The sequence below is a fragment of the Podarcis tiliguerta genome, assembly GCF_965153285.1.
Source record: "Podarcis tiliguerta genome assembly, chromosome: 1".
NCBI lineage: Eukaryota > Metazoa > Chordata > Lepidosauria > Squamata > Lacertidae > Podarcis > Podarcis tiliguerta.
The window spans coordinates 51,344,958-51,372,627 of record NC_139534.1 but is presented as its reverse complement, the minus strand read 5'-3'; the positions used below and the strand labels follow the sequence as shown (position 1 = coordinate 51,372,627).

Genomic DNA, 27,670 nt, shown 5'->3' with positions numbered 1-27,670 from the left:
TTAAAACTGTGTTTATGGAAGACAATCTTACTCTGCTACGAGTGGTCGCCAAAGAAGGAAGAAGATATGCATATACTATTGTGGGACCTTGGTGGAGAATTTACCTTTTTGCAAAGTTCAACTTCCTTTTCAAAATGACTATGCAAATTTCTAGCCTGCCAGGGTGCAGAGTAAAATATGAAAATGTAATGGAGAAAGGACACATGTTAGTCATGAGGTGAAGCTTCACTTACATCAATGGGACAAATTGGCTGCAACTCATTTTATTTGTTTTGTTTTAATGTATTTATGGGCTGCTCTTTAGCTAAGACATTTCAAACTGGCTAAATAATAAATACAATACATAAGAACAGCATAAGAACATCAGCACATACCAATCCACTGTTTTCAAAGAGGCTTAGTCATACAACTAACTTTTGCTGGATTGTGCCCAGTGTGGTAGGCCACAGACATGGAAACCCAAGGTTTCCAAAGGTGGCTCATATGCCCTACACATGAGTTATTTGCTTCTTTGTAGCTCCAAGTCCCCCTAATAAATCCTTCCCCTGTTATCTGTTTCCACCTCTGCTGCTTCCTTGTACTTCACCACCCCAGCTCTTACCAAAAACAAAAACAAAAACATCACAATTTAAAACCATGCCTGACATGCCTAGTATTTTAAGGACATTCATTCCTATGGAAGAATTTGTTGTTTTTTTTAATGTAAAATCTGAGTTCCCTTGGCACAGATAACACCAGGATATTCATTCATTCATCCTTAAGTAATTAAGAATGAGGGGCATCTGTGTTGACACATGCATGAGGTCCACGTAAAACCCCATCTCAGCAGTTCTTTACAATGACCAAGAGAATTGCCTCACCGTTATCATCAATATATTTGGTCTCCTGCTTGGCACTATCAGCAGGGATCCCATGAATCTCCACTCGCACTAGTGGATCGATGATGGAGCCTTCTTTGCTGTTGGGCATCTTGGGGAGTTGCTGCCCACTAATGATCTGGAAGAGAAGATTATGGTGAGCATAGAAGAGCAGTCAAGTCCACATGTGCAAAATGCAATGTGTCAGCAGCTGCACTCTGCAACTCACGCAACTCAAGACAGTGACAAAGGAAGTATAAGCCCAAAGACATAAAAGACTTGGAACAGCACTTTGCCTGCTTGATATAGTGGTACCTCAGTTTTCGAACGTAATCTGCTCCGGAAGACCGTTCGAGTTCCGAAACGTTCAAAAACCGAAAACTCAAAACGGAAGCTGTGTGGCATGTTTGACTTCCAAAAAGTGCTCAAAACCCGAAGCAGTTACTTCTGGGTTTACGGCATTTGAAAACCAAAATGTTCATCAAGGAGACGTTCGAAAACTGAGATACCACTTTATCCCAAACTCAGCATTCCCAACAGAAGTAGATCTTTGACTCAACCAGGTATGGGGAAACTTTGGCCCTCCAGATATGGCTGACCTACAACTCTCATCAGCCCCAAGAAGCATGGCCAGTGGCCATGTTAGTTCAGCAACATGAGCGTCAATATTCCCCACATCTGCAGTAGGATAGTAGCACTGAGTAGCTATTAAAAGATAGCAGGGTAGATAAAGCCTCTCTCTAGGTCGGACAGAAATTTTCCAAGATGGGGGCCACATTCTCTCATGGATATCTGGAAGCTTCTTATTCCAATAAGTTATTCTCTAAAATAGCCCTGTTAGGTTAAGGTATGGGCAACAAACTCACACAGTACCTTAATGGCTATGTTCAGGGGGCTACCATTCTCCCTGCTTTGGGGGTTCTCAGGACTGAAGGTTGTCTCTGGGTCTTTCATGAAACTCGGCTTTAACACGTAGCCACAGCGGCCATTTTTACTGAAGAGCCCATCGCACAAGTCCATCTCTGTACCAGCCGTTTGAAAATTCAAGGCCACTGGGAGGAGGAGGAGGAGGAGACAGGAATCTTTCAGACCAGCAGCAATTGGAGGCAAACGAGAGAGCAGTCTTCTAGCTCTTGCTAGCTTCTTCCATGCAAGGCATCTTAGAAATACAAATTAAAGCCCAAACTGCACACTGTGGAGAGAGGGCCATCAACCCACATCTCCCTAATAATGGGGGGGGGGGGGGAACATGACATATCATTGTCTTAGTGTTTCCCTCCCTACACCCACTTTCACTGGCTGCTGCTTATCCCATTTCTGGATCTCTATCTTCCCTCAGTTCCTGCCTTTCGAATCTGCATTTGCAAGCTTGAAGAAAGCTGAGGAAACCAACATTCAGAAGAGTTGGGGGGGAAACCCTTCCCCCATATAAGAACAGCCATGCTGTAAAGCCCAGTTTTGACTGCTAAGGCTTGGCAATAGCAGAATAAATAACTATTATTTATAAAGCACCACTTTGAACACTCTGAAGCACACTGTATATTTATTTTACATCTTGCCTTTCTGCCATCATATAACCCAGTGTGGCATACATATGGCTCCCAGACAGTCACCCCCAGACCTGCAATGTCGTAACCTTATGTCCCTTCAGATGCTGGGATCAGGTTTCCTTACTTACAATATTCAAGGGTGGAACAGCTTGCTACTTCAGCAAAGTTTGCTGAGACACAAATGCAGGAGGGGATTTCCAGGAGAGGATCAGTGTAGTAGGAGTAGTTAACCCTTCCCTAGATTGCCATCTTGCCAAAAATACTCCTTGGCATATGACAACTTGTCCCCCTCCCAGATAGCAGGATTCTGAGGCTAGGCAAATGAAGGGGAGGCAGCATTTGTGGGAATAAGTGAATAAATATAGCCCTGTTGGCTAAAACCAAAGGCCTGTTTAGTCAGCCTCCTGTTTCCCACAATGGTCAATCAGATGTGCAAGTGTGCGCTCTCTGTCTCTCTGTGTCTGTGTCTGCGTCTCCCTCTCGTTCCCCAGTGACTGCTAGTCAGAGGAAAGCTGCTGCTGATTCTCAGGTAGCAGTCAGACATTATGACTCATAGCCATCAGTAGCCTTATCCCCCAGCAGTTTGTCTAATCTCCCTCTTAAAAGCCATCTAAAGCCCCATCTGCACTTAAAGCAGTATCGCGCCACTTTAGTCCTGGCTTCCTCCACACACGCACACACACACACACACACACACGCACACACAATCCTGCACTCTGTTCAAGGTGCCAAGAGATGCTAGGAGACTCTATTCCGCTCACAATCCCCAAAGTTCTGGGGGAAGAGGGTCTGATGGTTAGACCACTCTGGGAGCTGCAGCTCTGGAAAAAAACACACAAGGGTGACTTCCTCACCCACCCACCCCTTAAATCCTTCTGGGGCTGGCATACCCAGCTGGCACCCCACATTCCACATCGCCTGGGGGTTGTAATTGGAGGAGTCCGTCCGCAGACCGCTGGGGAAGATGCGTGTCAGCTGCCAGGCATTATGGCGGATGAAGTCATTTCCTGCAGGAGGTAGTTAGCACACCAAAAGTTTAGAAATCTGGTATTTGGGGAAGCCCCTCTCCAGTTATTAGTGCTTGGAGAATGTGACCCTCTGCAACTAAGTGATGTGTGTGTCAGAGAAACAGTTTGCATCCAGTTTACCTAAAATGTAGACAGAGAACGTGGAATTTCTAGCTGGTTAGTTGAAATTAGGGTGCGCACCCCACCCCAATGCGTGTGTAGGTCTTCACAAACTGCTTTCTGGGAATTTGATGCAGAATTAGAGCGGCTTTGCTGCCTGCTTACAAGAGGTTGTTTGCTTCCACTATGCTGTGCTGGTATGTTCTCTGACCCAAAGGAAACTGAATCAGGGAGGGCTGCCTCTGACTTTCTGACTGCTTGGCAATATGGGGCAAAACATTAACATCTTAGTGTATGTTGGGGAGGAGTCAGAGGAGTCACGGGCCCGTCAATGCACGTTCCTAATGTCTTGCCTGCTGGCTGCCTCCATCCCCAGTTTCTCACCAGCCTCTCGGATGAGCTTGCGGGCCTTGGATTCAGCAAAGGAGGACATCTCGTAAGACTTGTAGTGGCTGCGGGAGTGCTGGAAGCTGTGAAAGGGCACGCTCTTGCAGTAGACAATGCAGTCAGAAAGCTCCTGGGAGAGGGACTGTTTGGCCTTCTGCAAAGAACGTGAGACCAACTTGTAAATGATGACCATGTGTACTGCAGACACGGGAGTAAGACTGAGTCCCACACCTGCTAAAAATAGAATCAAAATATCAGGCTTTGTGGGGGGAAGGCTCCTTTTGCCTTTTAACTGGTGAGGGGCAGGTAGAGTTTTGGCCCTGGGAACTTTACCTGTCTTTTGCAAAGCCTATGCGCTTTTCATCCCTGGCATTTCCAATTTTTAAAAAGACTAATTTAAAACCCTGCCTGGGAGCTTGTAGAAAGCTGCTAGTCAGAGAACACAACGGATCAGTGGTCTGACTCACATACAAAGGCAGCTTCACATATTCCTGCTATAGGAGAAGAGCCCCCTTTTGCTCCTGAGAAAGAGCCACCAACTCCAAATGGTTCAAAGGCTGTAGTGCAGTGTAAGAAAATTTGCTTTCTCTCCACATCAGGGTTTCAGGGTTTCCCAGTAGAATCAATGTAGCTCACATTCTATCAAAAACTAACCTGTATGTGTGTATTGTCATCAGTCACTCCTGCTTTGAGGGCAGGTACCTCCCACCTGTTGGTATCTGGCAGGTGAGGTTCAAGTGCATATTGCTCTACCACACTAGTGCAACAATTTTTTAAAGCAAACAAACCCTGGACTTTTAGCAGTTGGGGGAATGATGGGGAAATGCATTGAAATTGAGGGATGAGCAAACGATTAATGGAAAAACATATCAACACTTGGCTGCCAAATTGTTGCATAACCTCCCCACAAACACATTACAACGAATGCTCATAAAGACTGGACGTACCTTAACTGCTATGTGAACTTTGTGCAGGCAACTCCAGGATGGATCCTCAAAACATACCTGCCACTACCTCTAAAGAGCCAACTAACCAGGGTTTCCATGTACCTTCTCTTTCTTCTTGTCTTCATTGCGCAGGACTTCTTCCTCTGCCTCTGGTCCCTCTTCCTCCTCCTCCTCCTCTTCCCGCTCAGGCGGCTCATCCAGATGCCCATTCAAATAATCCTCCAGGTGTCCAATCTTCTTCCCTTTCAGGATGATCTTGCCCTTCAGCTCCTGCATGAGGACACAGGGTGGGTCATATCAGGGCAGACATGATGGTGCTTTGAGTTCAGGCGATGGGGAAGGGCCTCTAGCAACACCAGCTCAGCCAGACTGTCCTGTAAAACTCTGCCTTTCTCCACAAGTATGACAGCCTCTTAAATATTCTCACAGCAAACATCCTGCTCAGTTAAAGGTCCCCTGATGCCATTTTACTCAATCTTTCAGCATGATTTTAACAAAGTGTCCCCAATACTTCTCCCTCCAATACCTCTGTTCCTCCAGTGCTCCTTTCTGCCTTTAATTCTCTTCTTGAAGTTCCCTTTAGTGGTTCTGACAAAAAATGCTTTAATTCCCACAATAGCTCCTTTGGAACCCCCTCCAGTCCCTTCATCTGCCTTAACCTTCACCCCTCACCTCTGGCTCCTCCCCTTCCTATGGCCACCATTTTAATACATCAGACTAATATGTAAAATAATTTGGGTCACCTGAGTGTTAAAATAACAGTCCTAGGATTGCAGTCAAGCTCTGTAAGACCAGGTTAAGGAAAGACAATTGACAACACCATGTCCCCACCTCCGGTGAAGGCAACTGCACTGGGACACGTCCATCAATGGTGGTGGTGAGGAGCTGCTCTCCCAGAATCCCCTTCAGCTGCTGGGCCATGATGTCCTGCTGCTCTATGCTGCAGTGGTTCTCAAGAGACAGGATAATGGGGTATTTAGAAGCCTGGGAGAATGGAGACATAAGAAGTTAGAGGCAGTAATAGCCCTAAAGTGTGGGAGGTTGAAGGTGGAGTCTGATGACATAATGAGGGGAATGGAACTGTTTGAGGGATAGCAAGCCACCTTTAACTCAGGATTCCTGGAGACCAGACAAGTAGGATAGAGGGAAATGAAGCCACTGCTGGGATGTGGCAAAACTATGGAACCACAGCCATTTGAAACAACAAGAAGGAAAGATGGTGTGCCCTACTTAAATCTAAAAAAGGGAGGGGTTTAGGGACAACTGGAACTAAAATTAGGCTCTCACAACTTTGATGTGCTGTCTGGAGGATGGGGGAATTTAATCAAAAGCAACACCTTGAATTTGGCTGAATAACCAATCAGCAGCCTTCACAATTCCACCCTACTGACCCCATTCCTTGTGGCAGAAAAGTCCAACCTACCCGGAAGGCATATTTATCGAGGGTTGTCACAACGTCCCGGAAGGGGATCTTAGAGGTGAAGGTATGCCCATGGTAGACAATGGGCTCCCCGTTAGGTCCGTCCCAACAGTCCACCTCTAGGCACCGGCAGCCCCGCTTCAGAGCCCTGCAGAGGAAATTAAGGCAATTCATGAGGCCTTCCTAGCCTCTCGGTTTGTGAGCAGTACGCAATAAGTGGGGAAAGTTTTTTGGGGGGAAGAGGTTGTAATGTTGAGGGAATCCAATCTATGCATGACGTTCATCAGTGTGTGAAGCAATTCCAGTCAAAGTTTTATAAAAAGCTGAGGAGATCTGGGGACTAGGCCTTGAGATGCAGATTTCTGGTAAGCTTTTCTCTTGCTTAACATGTATTTGAGTTTGCTCTGTATCAAGTGGTTTGGTCACCAAGCTTTGTGTAAAGAGCACATCTTACAGAGGTCATAATTGTGAAAGGTATCTTGTGAGTGGCTTTGTTATGGGAGTGAGTCAACTGCCTTTCAATTGCGATTACCTGATATATCCCTCCACGCTGCTTTGTCCTCTCAGCTGGTCCTCCATCAGGTATGTGTTGTGGGAGGAGGAGATAAAGTAATGGCAGAGGGGCTGAGACATATCCTGAAAGACCGTCCTGTGGTCAGGGTTGAAGATGGAGCCATCGGGTGAGCAGAGGTACATGAGGAACCCATCAATGCTCAGGATGTGGCGAGCCTTGGCTGTGGGAAGAGAGAGCCAGTTGGAGAGAGAACAATACTGAGGAGGAATTAGCCTCTGAAAAAAACAAAAGACACTGAACTGGACAAAGCCAGTGAAAGAGGAGCCTTTGGAGTGCTGGAGGAAAGCATCAGTTTCTATGGCAATAGGTGTCATGAAACTGATACAGGTGGTGATAAGTGCTTTGTGGAGATCTAGTGGGACAAGAGAGACACACAGATACCCTCTCCCCCTCAATGCCTGGGAGCTCCTATTCTGAGAGAGGATTTGGCACTATTCGAGGGCCAACCTGTGCTAACCGTGGGCACTTGTCCAGGTTGTGGGCCCGCCAGCTCTCCCCCCTCCTCCACCCCCACCCCGCCAACCTGTCTCAGACGGCTCATATCTGTCAATCATCTCCATGGCGAGCTCATCAATGCCAGCCCCCTCCATCTGCTCCTGTTGCAAGAAGTCCACAAACTCCAACAGTGTCAGCTTTTTGCCATCCTCGGAGTACTCCTGGAACAACTCGAGTACCTCGTCCCGCTGAGTCAGTGCTTTGTAGAAGAGCACAAACTCCTCCCCCTCCAGTGTACCTGTCTCTGATTTGTCGGCCATCTGCAAGGAATGGAAGGGTCTCTGACCAAGGGGGTCCTTTGTGCAGAAAGGAGAACATTGCGATAAAAGCAATGGGGTGAGGCAGAGCCAGCCAGTGTGAGGCCGTCTAGATGGCTTGGACTCCAACTCCAACCTGTCAGCTTGGCCAGTGGTTGAAGGGAGTTTGTAGTCTGCAACATCTGGAGGGTACCACATTGGCTACACAGGGCATACAGGATCAGAGGTTTAGTCATGATGATTCTTGAGACACACTGCTGCTGCTACAGCACTAAATGTGCCCTAGCTGATGCACAGTACATCATAGCCATGTGGTCCTTGCCCAAGGAGCTTTAAACTACCATAAAATGACTAGATGGAGGCAGGAGTAGTAAAGGGTCAGGGATTAAATGAAGAGTGTGGGTAGGATGGGGGGCAGCTTCTGGATCTGGGATGATCCACCACTGCTCTTGCCAGAGTCCATTGTCAGCCCCCACTGGGATCAACAACATAATAGAGAGACTTGGGGATGCCACGAGATGTCTCTGCAGGACACCTGCAGTGGTTTCTGTTCTATATCACTGAGTTTGACTAGACAACAGACAACACACAGAGATGGGCAAGGAGCCACAGCCAGGTGGATGATGCTTTGACGGAGAGATATAATGACACTGGACAACAGAATAGCCAGGTTTGGGGGCACAGTGTGTGAGCAAAGAAAAACAGAAGTGAATATATGTGCACTATGGTGTATCACGGGTGGAAATGAGGTGCTGTAGTCTTTTGAAGAGCAAGCTCAGGGATTTCCCTATGCAACCCAGTACCGTAACTTCCCCACCACAGCACCCAAATTTACTTGGAAGAGCCGGAAGGCATGGTCTTCATTCATAGCCACGTTCATCATCCTGAGCAAGTGCTGCACCTCCTTGAAATTCATACGTCCATCCTTGTCCTTATCAGCTTTCATGAACCAGTCACAGATCCATGTGCAGCCCAAGATATGGGTCAAGGAAAACAGTCTCATAGCAGCCGGGCAAAGCTAAGTCTTCAAAACTAGCCACAGCGCAAAAGAACACTCTAGTGTTGCTCTGCCAAGATGCTTCGAGAAACGTGTGTGTGGACTCCTCATCAGCCTAATCCCTAGAATTTGGCAACTATTAACAATTGCATCTTGTTGAAATGCACCAACATAGGTTTAATTTTCATAAGACTAAGCCCTTCATTCAAAATGTTACCTATTTATTTGCCAGTTCATTTATGTATTATTCTCCATTTAAAATCACAGAGTAGTTCACAGCAGAAATCAATAAAATACAACAACTGGCACCACCTTCCCCCGCCCATACATTCTATTCGGAATCTGTTATCTGCAGTTTTGCATGGCTTCAAGTAGTGCTTATAAAAAGAGGAAGAGCCAGAACCAAAGCAGACTGGAACAATGGGCAGTTCAGGCAAGACATGGCTGGGTAGTAGTGAAGATAGGTAGGTTCATTGCAGGGGGAGGGAAACAGCGTGACTGCAGAAGTAATGAATTGATAGGGAAGCACCACAGAAGAGATAGTGGAGACAGCTGAAGCTGTGAAGGAAAGGAGAGAAAGAGATCTAAGTGTCAGCAATTGAACACAGGAAATTACCTTATCTCAGGTCAGACCCACTGGCCCTCTAGTTCAGGATCATTTACATGGGCTGACAGCAGCTGTCCAGGATTTAAGGCAGGAGTATTTGCTAGCGCTACCTGGAGACACCAGAAATTGAACCCAGTATTTCTGTGTGCAAATCTTGTGCTCTGCTACCAAGCTACAGTTGATATCAACCTCATATTTCATATGAATCCTGGGTCGTATCTCCAGCATTGGAGAACAAATACAAAGTTGACCTCTTGAGGTTAGCTTTTACAGGCATGGCAACGGACAGTGAATAATTCAATATAAGGATATTGATCCATCTTCTCCTTCTGGTCCATGTTAGTGACAATCTCCACAAGGCGCCGCAGGCCTTGGATCCAGCACTGAGCTTCCTCCGCTGAGCTGGCAATTAGGTCTAGATTGTTACGGCGCCCGTGGAAGACGACCGTGAAGCAGCATTCGGCTGGGAACTCCTCCGCTAGACTTTGCAGGACCTCCGACTGGTGTCCCTCACGCACAGTCTCCACATCACTCACTGAGACTTGGGAGAGAGGGATAACAGCCAAGAAACATCAGCCTTCATGCAAAGGTTAGAGCTTAAAGTACAAAATTAGACCCTTGCTTCTTAGGTTGGGCCCCACAGGAAACAGCATCAGCATCATTACCTAGCATTTATCTATTCACATATTCAGCTTCTTTAATCTGTCTGTCTATTCACCCAACTCTTTACTAGAGGTTCTATCCAAAGCAGCACTACGTGAAGATGCCACCAGCACAAGGATTTCAGCTTGTGCAGTGGAACCCTCTCCACTTCTTCTCCCCCTGTGCATGCTCCCTAAATACTGGAACTGATTTTGTGGGGCGCAGGACCCACATTGGGAGGAGCAATGGGGTGTGTCCTGTTGCACAAGTGGAAATCCTTGCACTGATGAGATGTGGTAATGGGCTTAACCGTCCAGGGGTCCTTTACTTTTACCTTAGTTGAACATAGAAGTAAGAGCATAGAAATCTGCCTTATAGTGAGTCAGATCGTTGATCCATTTAGGCCTGCATTGCCCATATTGGCTCGCCAGGATTTCAGACGGGGTCTTTTCCCAGTCCAGTTTAGAGATGCTGGGGATTGACCCTAGGATTTTCTGTGTCAAAGGCAGATTTTTCTGTCACTGAACTATAAGCCCTTCCTATCCTGTCCTGAGCTACTGTGCTGTCACAGAGTTTTGACCTCCGCAGATCACAGGGGAAGAGATGGAAAAGCATTTTATTGGATCAATTAATGTTGGGACATAATGTACATCCAGCATAAACTGATGGCGGAAGACATCTCAAAGGCAGTTGTGGACAAGATAGTTTCACCCAGTGGACCATTAGCCTGGAGAAGTTCCAGCAGCAGGGTGAGCCTTCACAGAATCTCCAAGAGAAAATTAAACATCTCTGTGGATGACAGAATGAAAACATCCAGTACTAGAACAGATTATGCAATAGACAGAGGGAAGATGCACAACTTCCAGCACTCAAGATGAATCCAAATATAGTATATTCTCTTCCAGCCAAACATATTTTAGTGACCAAGGTGGAAAATCTAAATTGCACCACATGCACAAAAACTTCAATTAAATTAGCTGGCAATTTGATGTTCAATACCTGCTGCCTGAGGTCATCACCTCACTTATCTTTGTGACAGGATCAGTCCCGCTTCAAGTGTCACCATATATGAAAGTCAGGCTCAGTACACCATGCCCAGTGCTCTTTTAGTTTTTAGATAGGCACATCTAAAATGCCCCTTGCAAGACATTCAGAACATAACATGCACATATGCAGATGCAGATGCACACAAACATTTCCCTTTGTAGTACACATTGTGATGATCTGTTGCTGGATATCAGATGATGACAGGGACTTGCAAGTAAGTATTGGCAACAGCTGGATGGAGAAGAAGTGTGTGTGCTTTTGTGTGTGTGTGTGTGCGCGTGTGCGCGTGTGCACACACACACACACACACATACAAAAGAAAGAGAAGTCATATTAGATGTCAGACATGACTTGCAGTTTTAATAAGTACATAAGCAGCAGTATGTTGAACCAAAGGCAAAATGTTCTGGAAGGCATGCAAACACCATCTTGGTAGTTGAGATAACCCTAAACTAACTGGTAGTTGTTGCAAGAATGAGCTCATGTGTGTTTACATCCACTTGCTTTGATGTATACTAAGTGGCTTGCGTGGATGCTATGCTTATCTGTGAACCTTGGGACGCTGGGCTCTAGCCCCTGAGAGGGGAGAAGCCTTGGATAGCTGCCACCATGGCTTCACTGGCCAGGTGTGATGGGAGCTTCTGAGTAAACTGATGTACGTATGTTGTTTTGTATATAAAGGATGTCTACATGTTTGCTTGGCTGCGGACAAGCCATCGCCTTGCTGCAGTGTCCACCCTGCATCTGTAAAGGCTGGGAGATCTGGCAGGCTGATTTGCTGTAAGTCTACACCTTCTTTTAATAAAGCACTAGAACTGATCATTCTGGCATTTTTTGACATCCTTCTTTGATATCCCTGCAACCAACCACTCCCACAAGCTTTTCTTTCAGCTGGTGGATCAGGACAAGCAGTTCTTGCCAAGAGACTGAAGGTGGGCCTGAGGGTCAGATCCAATTTTATTGTTCCCAGAACATCCTGTTGGCACCCCATGACATCAAGAGTCAGAGTTTTTACACCCCAGTCCGAAATTCAATCTAAATTAGCATTTATGTTACGGGCCTGTTCCCTGAATCTCTTAAATACCTAGCAGTACTCCTGTTCCCCGGTGGAAGTCTGCTGCAGCCCAGCACTTTTAAAAAATCAAGCTAAGTAGTCTTTTGGCTTGGAAGTGTATAATTTTTGCATTCTGATCTCTTCCAATGACTGGTGTTGCCAGACTGTCATTAAACAGTTTCATGTGGGGGCTTCTGCAATCTGGACATGCTCCAACCCTTATGAAAGGATCCCCACATTGTGCTATATGCTTGCCTGAAAGTGCGAACTCAAAGACAAGGTGACATGGAAACCAGCCTTGCTAACCACCATTCAGAGCAGGGAGTGGAACTCACAGGCAGACTTGGCTTTGCCAGACATCTTGGATTTGTACCAGACGGTCATGCAGTCATCCTGCAGCATGAAGTACCGGGGTTTCTTCCAGTTCTTGGACTTCACCTTGCGCATCATTGTCCCCTGTTGCATCTGCTCCAGGTTCTCATCCAGCTGAAGGCCTGTGCAGGAGATTGAGGGGACTGCATTTCACATCAGAAAGCGAGTGAGGGCCACCACACAAGGAATATTCGTTTGTGTTTAAGCATACAGATAAGGAACAGAAACTGACCCTACTGAGATGGGATGTCAAATTCAAGATAGAAAGACCCAGCTTCTGGAGGAAACATTATGCTCTGAATGAAACAGCCATTCCATAACATCCTTCTAAGCAGCCTGCTCCAACCTGGTTCCCTTTGGTTGTTGTTGGACTACAACTCCCATCATCCCTGTCCATTGGAGATGGAGTCCAACAAGATCTGGAAAGCACCAGGTTGGGAAAGGCTGCTGTAGGGCAAACATATTGATTCTACATTCAGATCTCCTTTTTGCTTCCAGCAACAGTAGTCACAACCTGCCAGGTCCCCTATATTTCTCCCTTGGACCTGGAGGGTGTGTGGGATGTATTATTACTAGAGCAGTCAAGTACAACATTTTCCTTTTGTCTAGAATGGACACACAGATGGATGTGGCTCCAGACAGGGAGGACTTCCTGTCATACCTGCTCTGGAGCTTCCTCCCCCTGTGTGTGACCAGGTAGATGGGCATGAGTGACCCTAGCTGACCAGATAAAAGGGCTGGTCATACAACCATCTCACTCTTACCCTCTTACTCTTGCTGGCTCTTAGCCAGCACATGGCTCAACCCACATAGGATGGAGCCCATAAGCAGAAAGTCTAAGATGTAGCTCAGACTTCTTTTCACTGTAACCACAGGATACAGCCTGCCTTCAGATTACTACTGTGAACTGAATGTGAGTAAAACTTTATTCTTACTTTTAATGAAGACTCTGTTGTGTTGTTATTATTTTAAGAGGGAAATAAAGGGGAAACTTACCAGGAACAATCCAGACTGGACAAGCCAGACTGGATTGCTTAATTAAAGGATTCTAATGAATCATCAGGGACGCGGGTGGCGCTGTGGGTAAAAGCCTCAGCGCCTAGGGCTTGCCGATCGAAAGGTCGGCGGTTCGAATCCCTGCGGCGGGGTGCGCTCCCGTTGTTCGGTCCCAGCGCCTGCCAACCTAGCAGTTCGAAAGCACCCCCGGGTGCAAGTAGATAAATAGGGACCGCTTACTGGCGGGAAGGTAAACGGCGTTTCCGTGTGCGGCTCTGGCTCGCCAGAGCAGCTTCGTCACGCTGGCCACATGACCCGGAAGTGTCTTCGGACAGCGCTGGCCCCCAGCCTCTTAAGTGAGATGGGCGCACAACCCTAGAGTCTGTCAAGACTGGGCTGTACGGGCAGGGGTACCTTTACCTTTTAATGAATCATCAACTTGCTTCTGTTAAGTCGCAAAAGGAATGTTGCTCTGCTGTTTACTCACTAGAGTGAGTGAGGAGGGATAATATCAAAACAATATATTCTCTCCTACCTTCCTTAACATTCCCACAGAGAGAGGATGAGCAAGTGAGCAAGCACCACTGATGGCTGCAAGGGCTGTCACTGGGGGAAGATCTGCGGATGGCATCTTGCCGAAGGCCACCCAAAACTTGGAGGTAGCAATCTAGAGATTCCCTGGAGACTCAAGAGAATACTCACGGACACTGTAGAGAACTGAAGTCATGGTTCTTCTTCCCGTGGGTTGGCACAACAATCACCTAGAACACAAGAGGGTCAATTGGTTTCAGAATTGCCATATCCCATAATTTGACCTAGTATTTTCTGAAGACTCAGTATCTGATTTATTTTCTGATGTTTTGCATAAGCAATTCTAGTCCCACAATCATACAGAAGTGCATTTTTATCCTTAATCGCCTTATCAGTCCTTTGATAGAAGTCACAAAAATATCTTAAGGTCAAGAAATTATATCTGGTAAAAAAAGGGGGGGGGATTTGTTGCTGCTGCTAGGATTTATTTCCACAACCTCTTAGCATTACCATTAGCAGTGATAAAAATATATATTCTCCCTTCATAGCACTTCAGGAAAATATAAGAATAAGCACCCTCATTTTGATGCCGTTTTCTCTCAGACATGGAGCCGCTGCGTACTTATCTGTGTGGTTCCACAGATGTTTTCATACTTGCAATGATGTATCTTTTAGAAAATTTCCATTAAATTTCATGGTACATCCTGGTTGATCCGTCTTAATGCTCAATGTAATACAAAAAAATCTGGGATAATGATTTCTTAGGTTTGTCCACTAAGACTTGTTCTAACTGGGTCAGTGATCAAAGGTTTCTTTACTTTGCTAACCCATTAATACAAAAAGTGCCTGGTTTCAAAATACTGGGAGGGGGAGAGAGAGTGACAGGCCAAAGCACTACCAGTGACCAACCAGATGCCTATATTGGAAGCCCACAAGCAGGAACTTGCCCTCCACCCACCAAGTTTTTATTAGGACTGCAGCACGCAAAGAGAGAAGGTTTAACCTTTTCCTCCACAGCTACAATTTTAATTAAAATAGCCCCCAACCACAGCAATTACCTTTTTTGGGGTGGGGGGATTTGCTCCACCGGGCGACTTCTGTCTGGATCTCAGCTGGGAAACAAAACCAGCTCTCTTTCAATGCAGAAAACCTTCCCAATCCTATCAGATAGAGATTTTTACCTGCCACTGGCCACTAGATGAATGGCCTGCTTTAACATCTGTATAATTAAAAATGGGCAGCACATTTACCTATTTAACCCCTTTCAAACTGCAAAGCAATCTAGAGAAGGAGAAGGCTATTCTTTTTACAAAGTCTTTCTTTTTTGCAAATTCCAAACAGGTGGCTATGTCTGAGTGCAGCAAAATAAGAGTCTTGCGGCAGCTTAAAAACTAACACATTTATAATGGCATAAGCTCTTGTGGACCACAGTCTACTTCCATCACATGCATCCATGAAAGCTCATGCCATAACTCTTCTTTCTTTCTTTCTTTCTTTCTTTCTTTCTTTCTTTCTTTCCTCTGTCTCTGTCTCTGTCTCACAAAATGCACTTCTCAGTCCCCCAAGCGACAGAATGTTCCAGGACAGTCTTTCATGGGGTCTGTTTCCTTGTGAGGAGTGAATAACTGGAGGCACAAAAAACCCAAAATGCTAATTTAAAAGTACAGCAGGACAATTGGCAAACATGCAAGGAATACTAATTCCCAAAACAGCACCAGTCCACCAAAGCAACAGCATCTGCCCAAAATTACTCCATAACAGTCAGTGGCAAAATCCTTTTTCTGTTGCTAAATACAAAGCTGAAAAAAAATTTTTTTCAGGCCCTAAGGCAAAACATAACCCAAATCCCTGTAGCTGGAAGTAGTCACCAGCCATCAAGGGCCATTGAAGTGCTTTCTGCCATCAAACACTAAAACAGTCTAGAAAAAAACACCAGTTATGCATATGTAAAGAGTTCATTTGAGAAACTGAAAGGAACTTTAAACAAAGGATAGTGTCTAGAGAGGGCACACATTTGAGCAATCTTAACAGTTGCCTGGGATGTAGGGAAGGAGATGATCCAAGGAATACATGAAAGCAAATTTTCCATCAAAACAGTGATCTGGGAAAACCAAATGCTTTACCCTGGAGTTCGGGGTGGAAAGAAAATAAAATTCTTCAGCTGCTGAATACATAACAGAGAGCAATGAGGAAGGATCTCAATCATAGCAGAAAGCTCTGGTTATTTGCTTTTCCTATATAATTTGGCAAAGTGCATGTCCAATCATTCCAATAATGTACCATTTCATTAAATTAGACTGAGGAACAGGCTTCCTGCAGAATCTTTCATTAAGGTAATCAAAGAACTGCAGCATCAAAAATACTAGCTGTGTTAGTTTGGTAGAGCACAAACAGCAAAGTGTTTTGTGGCTCCTTCAAGGCCAACACATTTACTAGCTTTTGTGCACCAGAGACTGCTTTTGTCAGAAGCCTGAAGGGTAATCCTGAGACGTAAGACCACCCTGAGACCTCTGGAACCGGCCTGAGACCTCTAGGTATAGGGCGGTATATAAATTTAATAAATAGTAATCATCATCCTGAATTATCAAGCGTACTCTGGGACGAAGAGATGTACAGGAGTGAGTTCAGACAGAAGTGAAATGCAAAAAGAACAGGCAGTAATGTTTACCTGAAAGCAAGATAGTTACAGTGTCCAATTAACAAGGCAGTACTGGTAGTAAGACTAATGTTTTGTCATTGATAAGCTAATGAACCCATGTAGTGTGATGTCAAAACAAAATCAAGCCTACAACCTGGATTCAAGCCGCATGTGGCCTGAATGAATTGCTTGATAAATTGAAATTCAGCAGTTTCCTGGCAGAATTTCGTTTTGAAGTCCATGTTCAGACTTCATCCCACCTTGATGTTGCTTTTGCTTAGTATTAGCATTTCAAGAAAGGATGTGAAGTGGGCAGGGGACTGAGTCTCTGGAAATAAATTTGACCCTTGGTGGTGACCCCTCTTTAAATGCTGAACCTTTCTCCTCCTAATGTACCTAGGAGGAGTTTTTTTTTGTATCCTCTCAAAAATGGGCTCTTAGGCAAACAAGATGCACTGGGGTATCAAAATTATGGGTGTGCGTTTAATGGAACGAAGCAGCTGACTTCTGGGAAGAGGTAGAAGTCTGTAGAATATGCAGTCCTTTCCCCTGCATGATGGTGAAAGGCAAGTGAAATGCTTTGCCATGAGAAATCATCATCTCCATGCATAAGCTCATTCTTTCCCATTGCAAAGCCAATCTGTCTTCCCCAAGGAGATGGCTATCCAGAGAGAAAGGACAGAAAAGGATATGAACCTTGAGCAAGCCCCTGAACATGCGATCTTTGTGCAATGTGACAGCTGTGAGCTGACGCTGACCTTGAAACAGCTCAAGCAACAAATTATAGACCATGTCAGGAATTGCAAGTAGCACCCTAGGAGCACACTGGCCGACAAAAGTAGGTTAAATTAATGTTAGTTTCTCTTGTTATTTTCCCATGCTTTGTAATCATTACTCTTAATAATTTACATAACACTTTTCATGTACAAAAGTGTGCCACAGTATTTTAAATTTATTGGTTCTCTCCTCCCCCAGTAATTTGAACCTGATAATAATGATAATGATAATAAGAGGTATTATCTGAAAGAGCATCCCATCTATTGACTGGGGCCAGTGCTTTTAAAAAAATAAAAATATAATAGCCTATCCATAAGAACTAGTGGGGCATAGTGGTTACAGTCTCAGATTTAGGTGGCGGAAACCTGAGTTGAAATCAGTGCTCAGCCACAAAGCTTACGGGTGACCTCAGGTCAATCTGTCTCTCAGCCTAGCATAAGCTCACAAGGTTGTCATGAGAATAAACGTGGTTTGGGGTGAGGGGAAAGAGAGCAGTGTATACTGTCTCTTAGCTCTTTGAAGGAAGGAAATAATGTTTAAAATCTGATATGTAGAACCTATTTCCACACACTCCTTTTTAAAAATCACATCTCTTTGATAGGGAAAAGGTTTCCCACCATGTGCTAAGCCAGGGCAGCCAATGTGATACCCCTCCAGGTGTTATCGAACCACAACTCCCACTATCTCTATCCTTCGGCCAGACTGGCTGAAGCTTATGGAATTTGTAGTCCCCAACACCTAGAGAGCACCACACCTAACAGCATCAACATCTGCAGAGCACTACCACTGTTCTAAGGCTTCCATTGGTAACACGTAACAGACAGGATGATACTTTTAAGGAACCAGGATATCTGTGCCACTATTCAGCTTTTCTTACAAATCTGGCTAGATGTAGCCTCATGAAGAAGACTTATACAGTAGATTGTTCACCCTCTCTCTCTCTCTTTTGGAAAGCAAATAAAATAAAACTTAAGAACAGGCACACAAAGGGGAACAGGTCTAGGTGGAAGGGAGAGAGTTCTGTTGCAAATGACATCACAAACAATGGCAAACACATCCATAACACTCACATAACAACATTCCATGCAGCAATAGCATCAGACATGCTATCAGGGTTTGAGGGGGATAACCATGTACACACCGCATTGAGCTCCTTGGAGAAGAGGTATAAATGTAATAATAAATGCACTGCATTTTCTCAGGCACAAAGCAGCACACTTCAGACGCTCAGAAAAACAATGTAACACCACAACACAAGCACTACCTTTAGGGCAGATATGTAGATTGTGTGCTAGATTTGGGAAGCACGTATCTTATACTGCATAAAAACGATTGTGCAGAAGATCCCTGAGGAATAAGTATTTCCTCCAAAGCCACTGCATAAGTCTGTGTCTAAGGTGGGTTCTAGGATTCAACACTCTGCATAAAAGTGTGAAGGAGCCCCACTTTTGCTATATTCATTCTCCCATTGTGACCTCTGGAAATTATCACACTGTGGTGTTGTTTTCCTTGCTTGAAAAACCTATTGGGTTGAATGCAATATATCTTATCTGGAAATAATGGCTCCTGTGCAACAAAGGTTAAAGGTAAAGGGACCCCTGATCGTTAGGTCCAGTTGCAGATGACTCTGGGGTTGTGGCGCTCATCTCACTTTATTGGCTGAGGGAGCCGTTGCACAGCTTCCGGGTCATGTGGCCAGCATGACTAAGCTGCTTCTGGCGAACCAGAGCAGTGCACAGAAACGCTGTTTACCTTCCCGCCAGAGTGGTACCTATTTATCTACTTGCACTTTAACATGCTTTCGAACTGCTAGGTTGGCAGGAGCAGGGACCGAGCAATGGGAACTCACCCCTTTGCGGGGATACAAACCGTCGACCTTCTGATTGGGAAGCCCTAGGCTCTGTGTTTTGGCCACAGCACCACCACTAAATCTTGTTGGAGTCAATGAAATAAGTTAATCCTAGCTCTGTACCTGGAATACTGGGATGTCTACAGGTATATGCATAGTCAGTCATCAGTGTTCACCATCCATCAAGGATGGAAACCTCCACCCAAATTATGCATCGGAAAATGCCTTTGTACCCTACTATCCATGTCAAGCAAACTTTGATTCCGCAAAAGCTCAAAATACCTTCCTCTCCCCCCTTCCCTCTGTCCCAAGAAATGTTCTTCCTTAGATGATCAAACCTTTAAGAGTTTTCTCCTCTAAGCTGCCAGTGTCTAGATTCAGGTTGCTCCATGCTATCTATGTCAATAATCAATCCTCCTCTCTTTATAATAAACCACATATTCTTCAAATCCAACATCAGGTTTATTCCTAACTCACCCTTGTATAAGTTGCCCCGTGGCATGCTGTGACTCAAACTAGCTAAAAACCCAAACATGTGTTCCGGCTGCGCACATGTAATCACAGACATGTGTGGACGAGGACATGCAGTAACAATCCAGGTTTATACCACAGTTTATTTCACACTGTCATCAGTAATGGATATTCCTAGGATCTGGACCTCAGTTGCCTGTGATCTGGAAGTGATTGATGAAAATGGAATTCTATTGCAGCCCAGAGCTGATAAACATTTCATCTGCAGTACTCAGAATAATAGCCATTAGAGGATTCCAAAACCGTAATGCTCCTGGCAAGACTATGTATATGCTGAGCTTCTTGGATAGTAGCCATTTGATAACCGTATGTTCTTTACATTCATCTGGTCTGGGGGGATTTAACCTTGCAATCACCAATGGTCTTTGCCATTACTGTAAATGTCATTACAACAACTGTTAAGAGGCTTCTAAGGACAAATGTTTTAGTTGCTTAAACCCTGCATCTTATCATCACGCACCACACCATTTGTAAAGGAACAAGGTTGCTAGAGATGGAAGAATATTCAGGAAAATCGTATGGGCTTTTTTAAAAATCAGAGGGATCTATTGTCCCTCTTAAAAACAAAAAAAATCTGATCCAGCAAGTGAGTGAGTGCTTCCTTCCACCACCAAATGTTTCTCAGGCTTACACTTGTATTTGTTTAATTGTGAAATGAATGTGTTAAATCCATGAAAAGCACATTCATTTAAGCTACATTTCATTATCATGTTGTTTTTTAAGTGGATACATTTGTAACTCTCTCACACCACAATCCTGTAAGACATTTTGGTGGTTCAGAAGCTCCTCAGTTCTGTGGGATTTAAGCATAACGGCACTCTCGATCCACAACAGATCTGTAGAATGTTGCTTTGTGTTTTCATCTGTTTTCAAATTATTACTGGTTTTTATTTTGTTTTGTTTTAAATAGTTTTATGCTTTTCATCGATAACTTTAATGTTTTATTTGCTTTGTAAACTGCTTTGAGGTTTGTTTGTTTGTTTTTACAATCAAGCAGTGTATCTATTTTATGAAATGAATGAATAAACTCTCTCTGAATATCAGCCATATATAAAAATGTATGGTTATTAAGATCTACCACCAGACCCACTGCTACTGTGTTTACTGGAGTAATAGGGCTCCCGTGCCTTTAACAGTTGTTTGGATAAATAGATTCTATTATCATTTCACAGTGCTGCATGAGCAAGGAGGACTACACTTGCCAAAAATTCCTTCTAAAATGCAACGCGTGAAGGTACAGGAGCCCTGTGCTCCTTTTGCATCTCATCAGCCTAGCGGCATTCCACATCACAAAGGCGATCCAGGCAAAGCAGTCCGTCTTGCCTAGGCAACCTGGAGGGAATCGGACTAGACAGTTGATTCAGCTTTTTCATGCATTAGCAGCAAGCTCACCAATTACATGTCCAAGTCTGGTTCTTGGAAGTTCTGGTGCTCTTAGTTTTGCACCGTTCAGTCCCTTTTCAAAACCCTGAGCTCTCTCTCCAGCTCTTCTCAATCTAATCACCTCCCTTGTGCAGTTTATTGATGCATCATTCATGTTACTAAGCATGTGGTTATGTTGCCTAAGGCTTCTCTGTGCCATTTGCATGTGGGTTTTCCCCAAGTACGTTCTCTTGTATACTGACACTTGCTAAAAGAAATGGGCTGCTTTGCTGTGAGACAGAAGCTGACACACACACAGTAGCGGGCCTTAGGGCATAGTGCTGCGAAAAGGATCCAAAATAGCTAGTGGGGGATGAAAACCTTTGTGAAGATGGACGAAGTCCAAAGAGATTAACGCTGAAAAGATGGTGAATCCCAGCCTTTGCCCTGAGGCCAACATAGTGCGATTTCTGAACAAGACAGCTTTATTAGTGTAAGGTTTCAGTTTTTTACCCTGGTCAGGGATCTGGCACGTGTATATTTTTGTCAGTGTAGACAATACTGAGTTAGATGAAACAATGGTCTGATTCAGTGTAAGGCACTAAGGAGGCTTCCTAGTGTGGTGCCCCATTGCTGGTGTTGAACTGAGATTCAAATGCCACTCTCATCAGCTTCTGTACATGAAACAGGAGGTGCTACAGTGGTACCTTGGGTTAAGAACTTAATTCGTTCTGATGTCTGTTCTTAACCTGAAACTGTTCTTAACCTGAGGTACCACTTTAGCTAATGGGGTCTCCCGCTGCCACCACTTCACGATTTCTGTTCTCATCCTGAAGCAAAGTTCTTAACACGAGGTGCTATTTCTGGGTTAGCAGAGTCTGTAACCTGAAGTATCTGTAACCCGAGGTACCTGTACCTTGTTCTTGCCTCAGGCAGCAAAATGCCTTGGGTTGGGTCAGCTTGCCAGGGCTGCTCCCTGTTATCTTCCTGATACAACAGTGAGACTATTTTGTCTCTAACTTTACATTTGGGGAGATGTTGGAGATACTTTTTAGATGTTGTTAGTTTGTACCCATGGGCACTAGAGTGGTCTTGCCCCCCTCTCCCTGTTCTCTGCAAATCAAATGGGAAGCAGAGGAGCCCATCTCTAGTGAAGGTTGGTGGGGGGGGGGGACCTTTGGCTCTCCAATTGTTGCTGATCTAGGACTCCCATCTGCCCTAGCAAGCATGGCCAATGGCCAGGGATGATGGGAAATGTATTTCAGAAACAATTGGAGGGCCAAATGTTCCTCACACCAGTTCTCGTGCATGTACATGGGCATAAACAGGAAAATGCTTCCATTTCTTCTCTCCCCCAATAATCAAAGCTCAAAAATGTTTCTGAATATGTCTAAGTATTATTATAGTGGCCATTTTGCAGCGATTACAGTGTAATCAACGCAACCATTGTAAGATCAAACTATTAAACATTCCTAAGGGGATGATCAGTATATTAACATGCTCTGCTTCAGAATTTATTGCAGGACAAAAATAGCAGCTATTGTGGAATAAACAAATACAAGATTTAACACCTACAAAAGAGTCTGCAGCAATACATAATGACTGGAGTGCAGGGAATTGTTAGGCTGATATGGTCATATAAGTAGTTGTAATCAGTGCTTTTCTTCAGCCGGAACTTGCTGGCACCTCTCAGGTGGGCACCATTGCTATTATCAGAGTACAAGGGACATGTTAATGGTGAGTTCCGGTACCTGTTTTTCTAGAAAAATAGCATTGGGTGTAATAAATGTGCAAGTATCCAGAACAGGAATGAGTAACCTGTGGCCCTGAGAATGCTGTTGGAGCATACTGATTTTGTTTGTGACACTGATCCCAGCCGGTCTACGAGCCACACCTGCAAAGGAAGAATTAGGAGCTCACTTTAAACACCCCAACTGTTCCTTTGTAGCCACATCCTTATGACAACATCACACATGACATCAGGTATGGAGAAGGTGGGTGTGGTTTGGGGAAAACAGCCTTGTGGACCAAATTGGGACTTGTGGTGGGCCAACTTAGAATCATAGGCTAGAGATTCCCTACTACTGGACTATAAGGTTCCTCATCTTCAACAGGTTATCATTCTCTTGTTTAAAACATAAGGAAACCCATGCTGGACCTGATCCAAGCTTCACCTAGGTCACATTCACACCATACATATGAAGTACTATGATACCACTTTAAACGGTCACTGCTTCCCCCAAAGAACCTTGGGAGCTGTAGTTTATTAAGGATGCTGAGAGCAGTTAGGAGACATTTATTCCACTCACAGAGCAACAATTCCCAGAGTTCCCTGGTAAGAAGGATTGACTGTTAGAAACAGAATCCAGTGACCCTTTACTGTGCTGAAATTGCGCAGTAACTCTGGACCTCATAGCTGAAGTGCTCTTTTAGATGTCAAATGTGGTGAGCCACGTCAAAATGTGGCAAGCCATTTTGACATTTCCCCAGAGTGGTTTGAGAAGGCAGTAAGGTGTACTGCAGTGAAATAGTAGAATTATCTGTACATGCCAGGCAAGAGAGGGATGGGAAGGAAGGAAGGAAGGAAGGAAGGAAGAAAGGAAGGAAGGAAGGAATTATCTATTTTTTGTGATGAAAGAGACAACAAAATTATTAAATACAGAGTCCCAAAACAAATTGAGCTGCCTTGCAGGATTCACTTTGGGACACCAAGTTTGCCTTGTCTCAAATGTGCCTTGCTTCAGGCTTTCCCAGAAGCTGAAAGCAACTTATCCTGGATTGAACTCCAGGGCTTATATTTAATTCCTCTGAGGTCTGGCACAGTAATGCAATCTCCTGTCTCAATCCTGCAGGAGCGAGCAACACACCTCCTCCCCTTTGCATACACAAGAAAGGAACAGGGACTCATCATTTGATTTCACATGCTGGGCTGCATGGATTGTGAAAGCAGGAGGCCCAGGGTGCCTAGACACACAGGCATATCAACAGCACGTACTACTGCCTCAGTATAATGCAAAAAAGCAGGCTGTGCTTCTTGATCTTTTTATGGAGAGAGAACAGCTTCTCCCAGGGCTGGGTCAAGACATTCCACTGCCTGTGGCAAAGGGTGAGATGGCAGCCTCTTCCATTCCATTTACAGAAGCTGACCAGACTGGGAGTTGAATCTCATGTCAGCACTGGTGATGGGCCATCCTCCACTGCATCTAAGGGCATCAGGCTTGCCTAAAGGGTGCACAGATAGACCAGTCCTCCAGCACCTCACTGCACACCAGCATTTGCCATATGAAATGGCAGCCTCACTTTACCTAATGGTAGCGCTGGCCCCAGCATCTCCTGTCTTCTGCCTTTTTGCTGTTTTGCTTAACGTCCTATCTGATGAAGACTTGTGATGAACCCCAAGGCCTGCTAGTTATTTTGTTAACAGCTTCCAAAGGCAGAGTCTGTCAGGATTGTATATTTTCAAGGGATCCATCTATGGATTAATAGTTTTATGCAGCAAAAGCAACAGTCTTGTAGCATCTGAAAGACTAATGCATTTATTCTGACAGAAGCACTTGTGGACTAGATACAACCCATTTGCTTAAGTCACAATAAACTGACTAGCTTTTCAGGTACAGCAAGATTGTTGCTTGTTGCTGTTGTTTTTTGTGATGTTTTAGTTAGTTTCAAGTGGCACTAGCAGGAAGCAAAGATGGACATTGGGTGAATGCATAGTAATATTGTCATTTAAAAGCAACAACCAACATTTCAATGTTATGTGTATGCCAATAGGAGTATAAATGAAGAACAGCTTGCGGGATGGATGAATACATGTCACCTGGAGGCTCTTTGCAAGAGGGGATCTAGGGGCTTGCCTAATAGAACAGCCTCGCGTTAACCTCACGCCCAGTTTTGCAAGATCTCCAAGTAGTGATGAAATTGTTCCCTTGCCTTAACAGCTATAGCTGTGCCTGATCCACTGTACACCCAAAACAAGAACTTTTAGTACCAGAGACAGAAAGAGATGGAAAAGTGCTCAGGGGCGTTTTGGTGTTCCTTACAGCCTTATTTTGCTGCTCAGCAGTCACACTGACCATAAATCTCTGTTTCTAAACAGATGCAAAAAAAATCTGCTTTTGGATCAGGATTCAGATCCCACCTCTTGACAACTCATTGGCATGTCATTACACAATCTTAGTCCTGTGTCCTTAAAATGGGAGTGGGGGAACAATGACCCTATCTCTCAGAGTTGCTGCTAGGATGCAAACTTACTAGGAAGTAGATCCTACTTAAATCAATGAGGCTTACTTCTGAGTAAGCATAGAAAAAGTCATATTGAAATCTGAAAGACTGTAAAGCACTTTGTACATTAAAAGAAAGCAAAAGTACCCTTGGCCTCATTGGTCTCCACACCCCACCCCTCTTTCCCAAAGTATTTTCTTGCCTCTTTTTAAAGCTTTTTCAAGCTCCTTCTTCTTATCTCCTCACATTTTTCTTCTTCAGGAAAATCTAGCCATTCTCATTTCATTTCTCACAGCACCCATCCCTCAGACTCATTATATTTCCCCATCCTAATTCCGTCCTGCTTTTATTTATTATTCACAGATATGACAAAAGCCAGGAGGAAGATTTACTGACCCTTAAGTGGCAGCCAGCAGAACAAACTGCAGCATTTTAAAAATGCCAGCTTTCCTTTACAAAACTCTCAGGGATCTAATCTCTCCCCTGAAACATTTGTCCTTTTCAAGGCAGCTTTCCAGGGATGGGGACTCAGGCTCATTTCTGAATTTAGTGGAACGCCATACAAATGCATGCATGAACCCCCAGAATCCAAAATGCACATCGGAACAAAAGCAGAGTTGAGGCGGCAAATGCCTTCTCAAAGGCTTTGCTGCCGTATGCGCCTTGTGGCTGTCAAGTGCCGTGATCAGCAATTAATTTAATTTGCTCTGTCCCCTTGCGGCTTGCTTCAGTGCTTCACCCTGTTTCATGTCCTGGTACCCAGATGTCTGGGATTTTCTTATAATAAACAACCCACCCCTGCCTGATGCAAAATAGCTTCGGCTTTGTTCTGTTCAGTTTTGTCTTCAACAGTCAAGAATCCAAGAAAGAAAGAAAGTTAATTCTAACTACTACGTTTGAGCACAGATGCTCGACATCCTGCCTGAGCATCACCCACACATGCTCCAAGTAAACATGCACACATTTCTCATCTCCATGCGAGCCCTCGGTGAGCTTTAGAGCTCACATCCAGAGTGACACCTATTCACATGCGTGCTCGTGAGCTTACATCTGATCAATAACTCACTCCACTCAAGGCTTTCATTTATCAGAACCCATTTGCAGGACTATCTGTGCCTCAGCCAGGGAATGGGAGAAAACAGCCATACCTCTGAACCCACACAGAGTGCTTTTTCCTTGCCACCAAGTAACCACAACAAAATCCTGTGCATCCTGAATTAGACTTGAAGCTGTCCATGGTAGATGGTGTCATTTCTGTGCACACCAGAGTAACGTTGTTTCTCATTTTAAAAATATAGCACACACTCGTGGCTTGTCTTTGAGTGCTTGTTCCTCCTTCCCTCGCTGCCTCTCTGTTTCCAGTGAGCACTGCAGCAAAATGTCCCAATTTCCCCTAGTTGCACCAAGTCCTTGCAATACAGCTCTCTTACCAGTAGACAGAAGATCCCTGGGTTGGAACAAGGGCCCTGTTTCAAAGTGTCTCCAGGTCTTGGAGTGGCATGGCGGTGGCGGCGGCAGATCCTGCTCCGGGTTCCCCGACTACTCTGCCTTACCACCTCATGCTGTTGGCACACAGGACTGCTACTGACGCAGCAGCTGAGCTTGCACGAAGGAAAAGGAAAAATGATCTCACAGCAGTTCAGCCCTGCCCAGTGCTTTGCCTCTTCACTTAAAGGCACAGAGCTAGAGGCTTACTTGTCACCCCGCCACCTGGCAAAGCTGATCAGCCTTGGCTCAGAGTCGGAGGAGACAAAAATAGCCACTCTGACAGTTACAGCATTTGGATGAATACAAATAACTATGCATTAATATCCATACCTATGTATAAATATCTATACATATGGATGCATCTAATCAGGCAGGTGTTCAGTCCAGTTTGGGGTACCTCCAGAGTGCCACTGTTTTATGGGAGAGATTCACATGCATCTGGGAAATTTATGTGCACATAGTTAAAGTGGGTTAATGTTTTGTGCCGCTCTAGTGCGACTTAACACTGACTTTTTCCTGAGGTTAGGAACGTGGCCAGGGAAAGGCATTGAAAAGGGTGGGATGAATGAATGACTAGCTGGAAGATGTATAAACATGCAGCAAGCAAATTAGGATGGATGCTCATTGTTATATAGCCTCCCAGCAAACAAATCAGAACAAATACTCAGTAAAGACCAAATGTAATCTAACCTCCATGCAAGCTTTGTGCAAGTGAATCAGGATGGAGGCTGAACAAGCAGGTCATCTGGTGGAGTTCTTGTGGAGTTCTTAGTTATTGGTTCTTGTGAAGCATTCCTGCCCATATTACCCAATTCTCGTTAGCTCTGCCACCACTTTAGAATTACCGAGGGGCAGTGAATTAGCAAATCCAGAGGGCATTTGAGAATACAGGGACTAAGCAATTTAGTTCTGGCCTGAGCGATAAGTCATTTTAGAGTTGCATA

General features: G+C 44.7%; 1 protein-coding gene and 1 long non-coding RNA gene across 5 annotated transcripts in view; one reads left to right on the top strand and one right to left on the bottom strand.

Moving 5' to 3' along the window:
* Positions 1 to 26,840, bottom strand: part of PLCD4 (phospholipase C delta 4) — a 32,681-nt gene extending 5,841 nt beyond the window's left edge. Inside the window, exons 1-14 of one of the 4 annotated variants that reach the window (XM_083444714.1) lie at positions 26,669 to 26,840; positions 14,032 to 14,090; positions 12,297 to 12,455; positions 9,531 to 9,759; positions 8,450 to 8,579; positions 7,386 to 7,617; positions 6,821 to 7,022; positions 6,292 to 6,436; positions 5,700 to 5,852; positions 4,971 to 5,138; positions 3,919 to 4,075; positions 3,298 to 3,414; positions 1,731 to 1,909; positions 861 to 996 (exon numbers count right to left, since the gene is read on the bottom strand). In XM_083444714.1, coding sequence (XP_083300840.1) covers positions 861 to 996; positions 1,731 to 1,909; positions 3,298 to 3,414; positions 3,919 to 4,075; positions 4,971 to 5,138; positions 5,700 to 5,852; positions 6,292 to 6,436; positions 6,821 to 7,022; positions 7,386 to 7,617; positions 8,450 to 8,579; positions 9,531 to 9,759; positions 12,297 to 12,455; positions 14,032 to 14,056 — 2,032 coding nt within the window. In that variant the 5' untranslated portion in view covers positions 14,057 to 14,090; positions 26,669 to 26,840. Of the gene's footprint in view, positions 1 to 860; positions 997 to 1,730; positions 1,910 to 3,297; positions 3,415 to 3,918; positions 4,076 to 4,970; positions 5,139 to 5,699; positions 5,853 to 6,291; positions 6,437 to 6,820; positions 7,023 to 7,385; positions 7,618 to 8,449; positions 8,580 to 9,530; positions 9,760 to 12,296; positions 12,456 to 14,031; positions 14,091 to 14,436; positions 14,570 to 15,110; positions 15,258 to 18,152; positions 18,310 to 26,668 lie in introns of those variants that run through there. The other 3 variants (XM_083444715.1, XM_083444716.1, XM_083444717.1) reach the window with 3 other exon arrangements.
* Positions 10,657 to 11,723, top strand: LOC310679498. Its single transcript, XR_014512312.1, has 2 exons — positions 10,657 to 11,177; positions 11,344 to 11,723. It is a non-coding gene; the product is annotated as an uncharacterized lncRNA (long non-coding RNA).
* Positions 26,841 to 27,670: the final 830 nt, after the last annotated feature.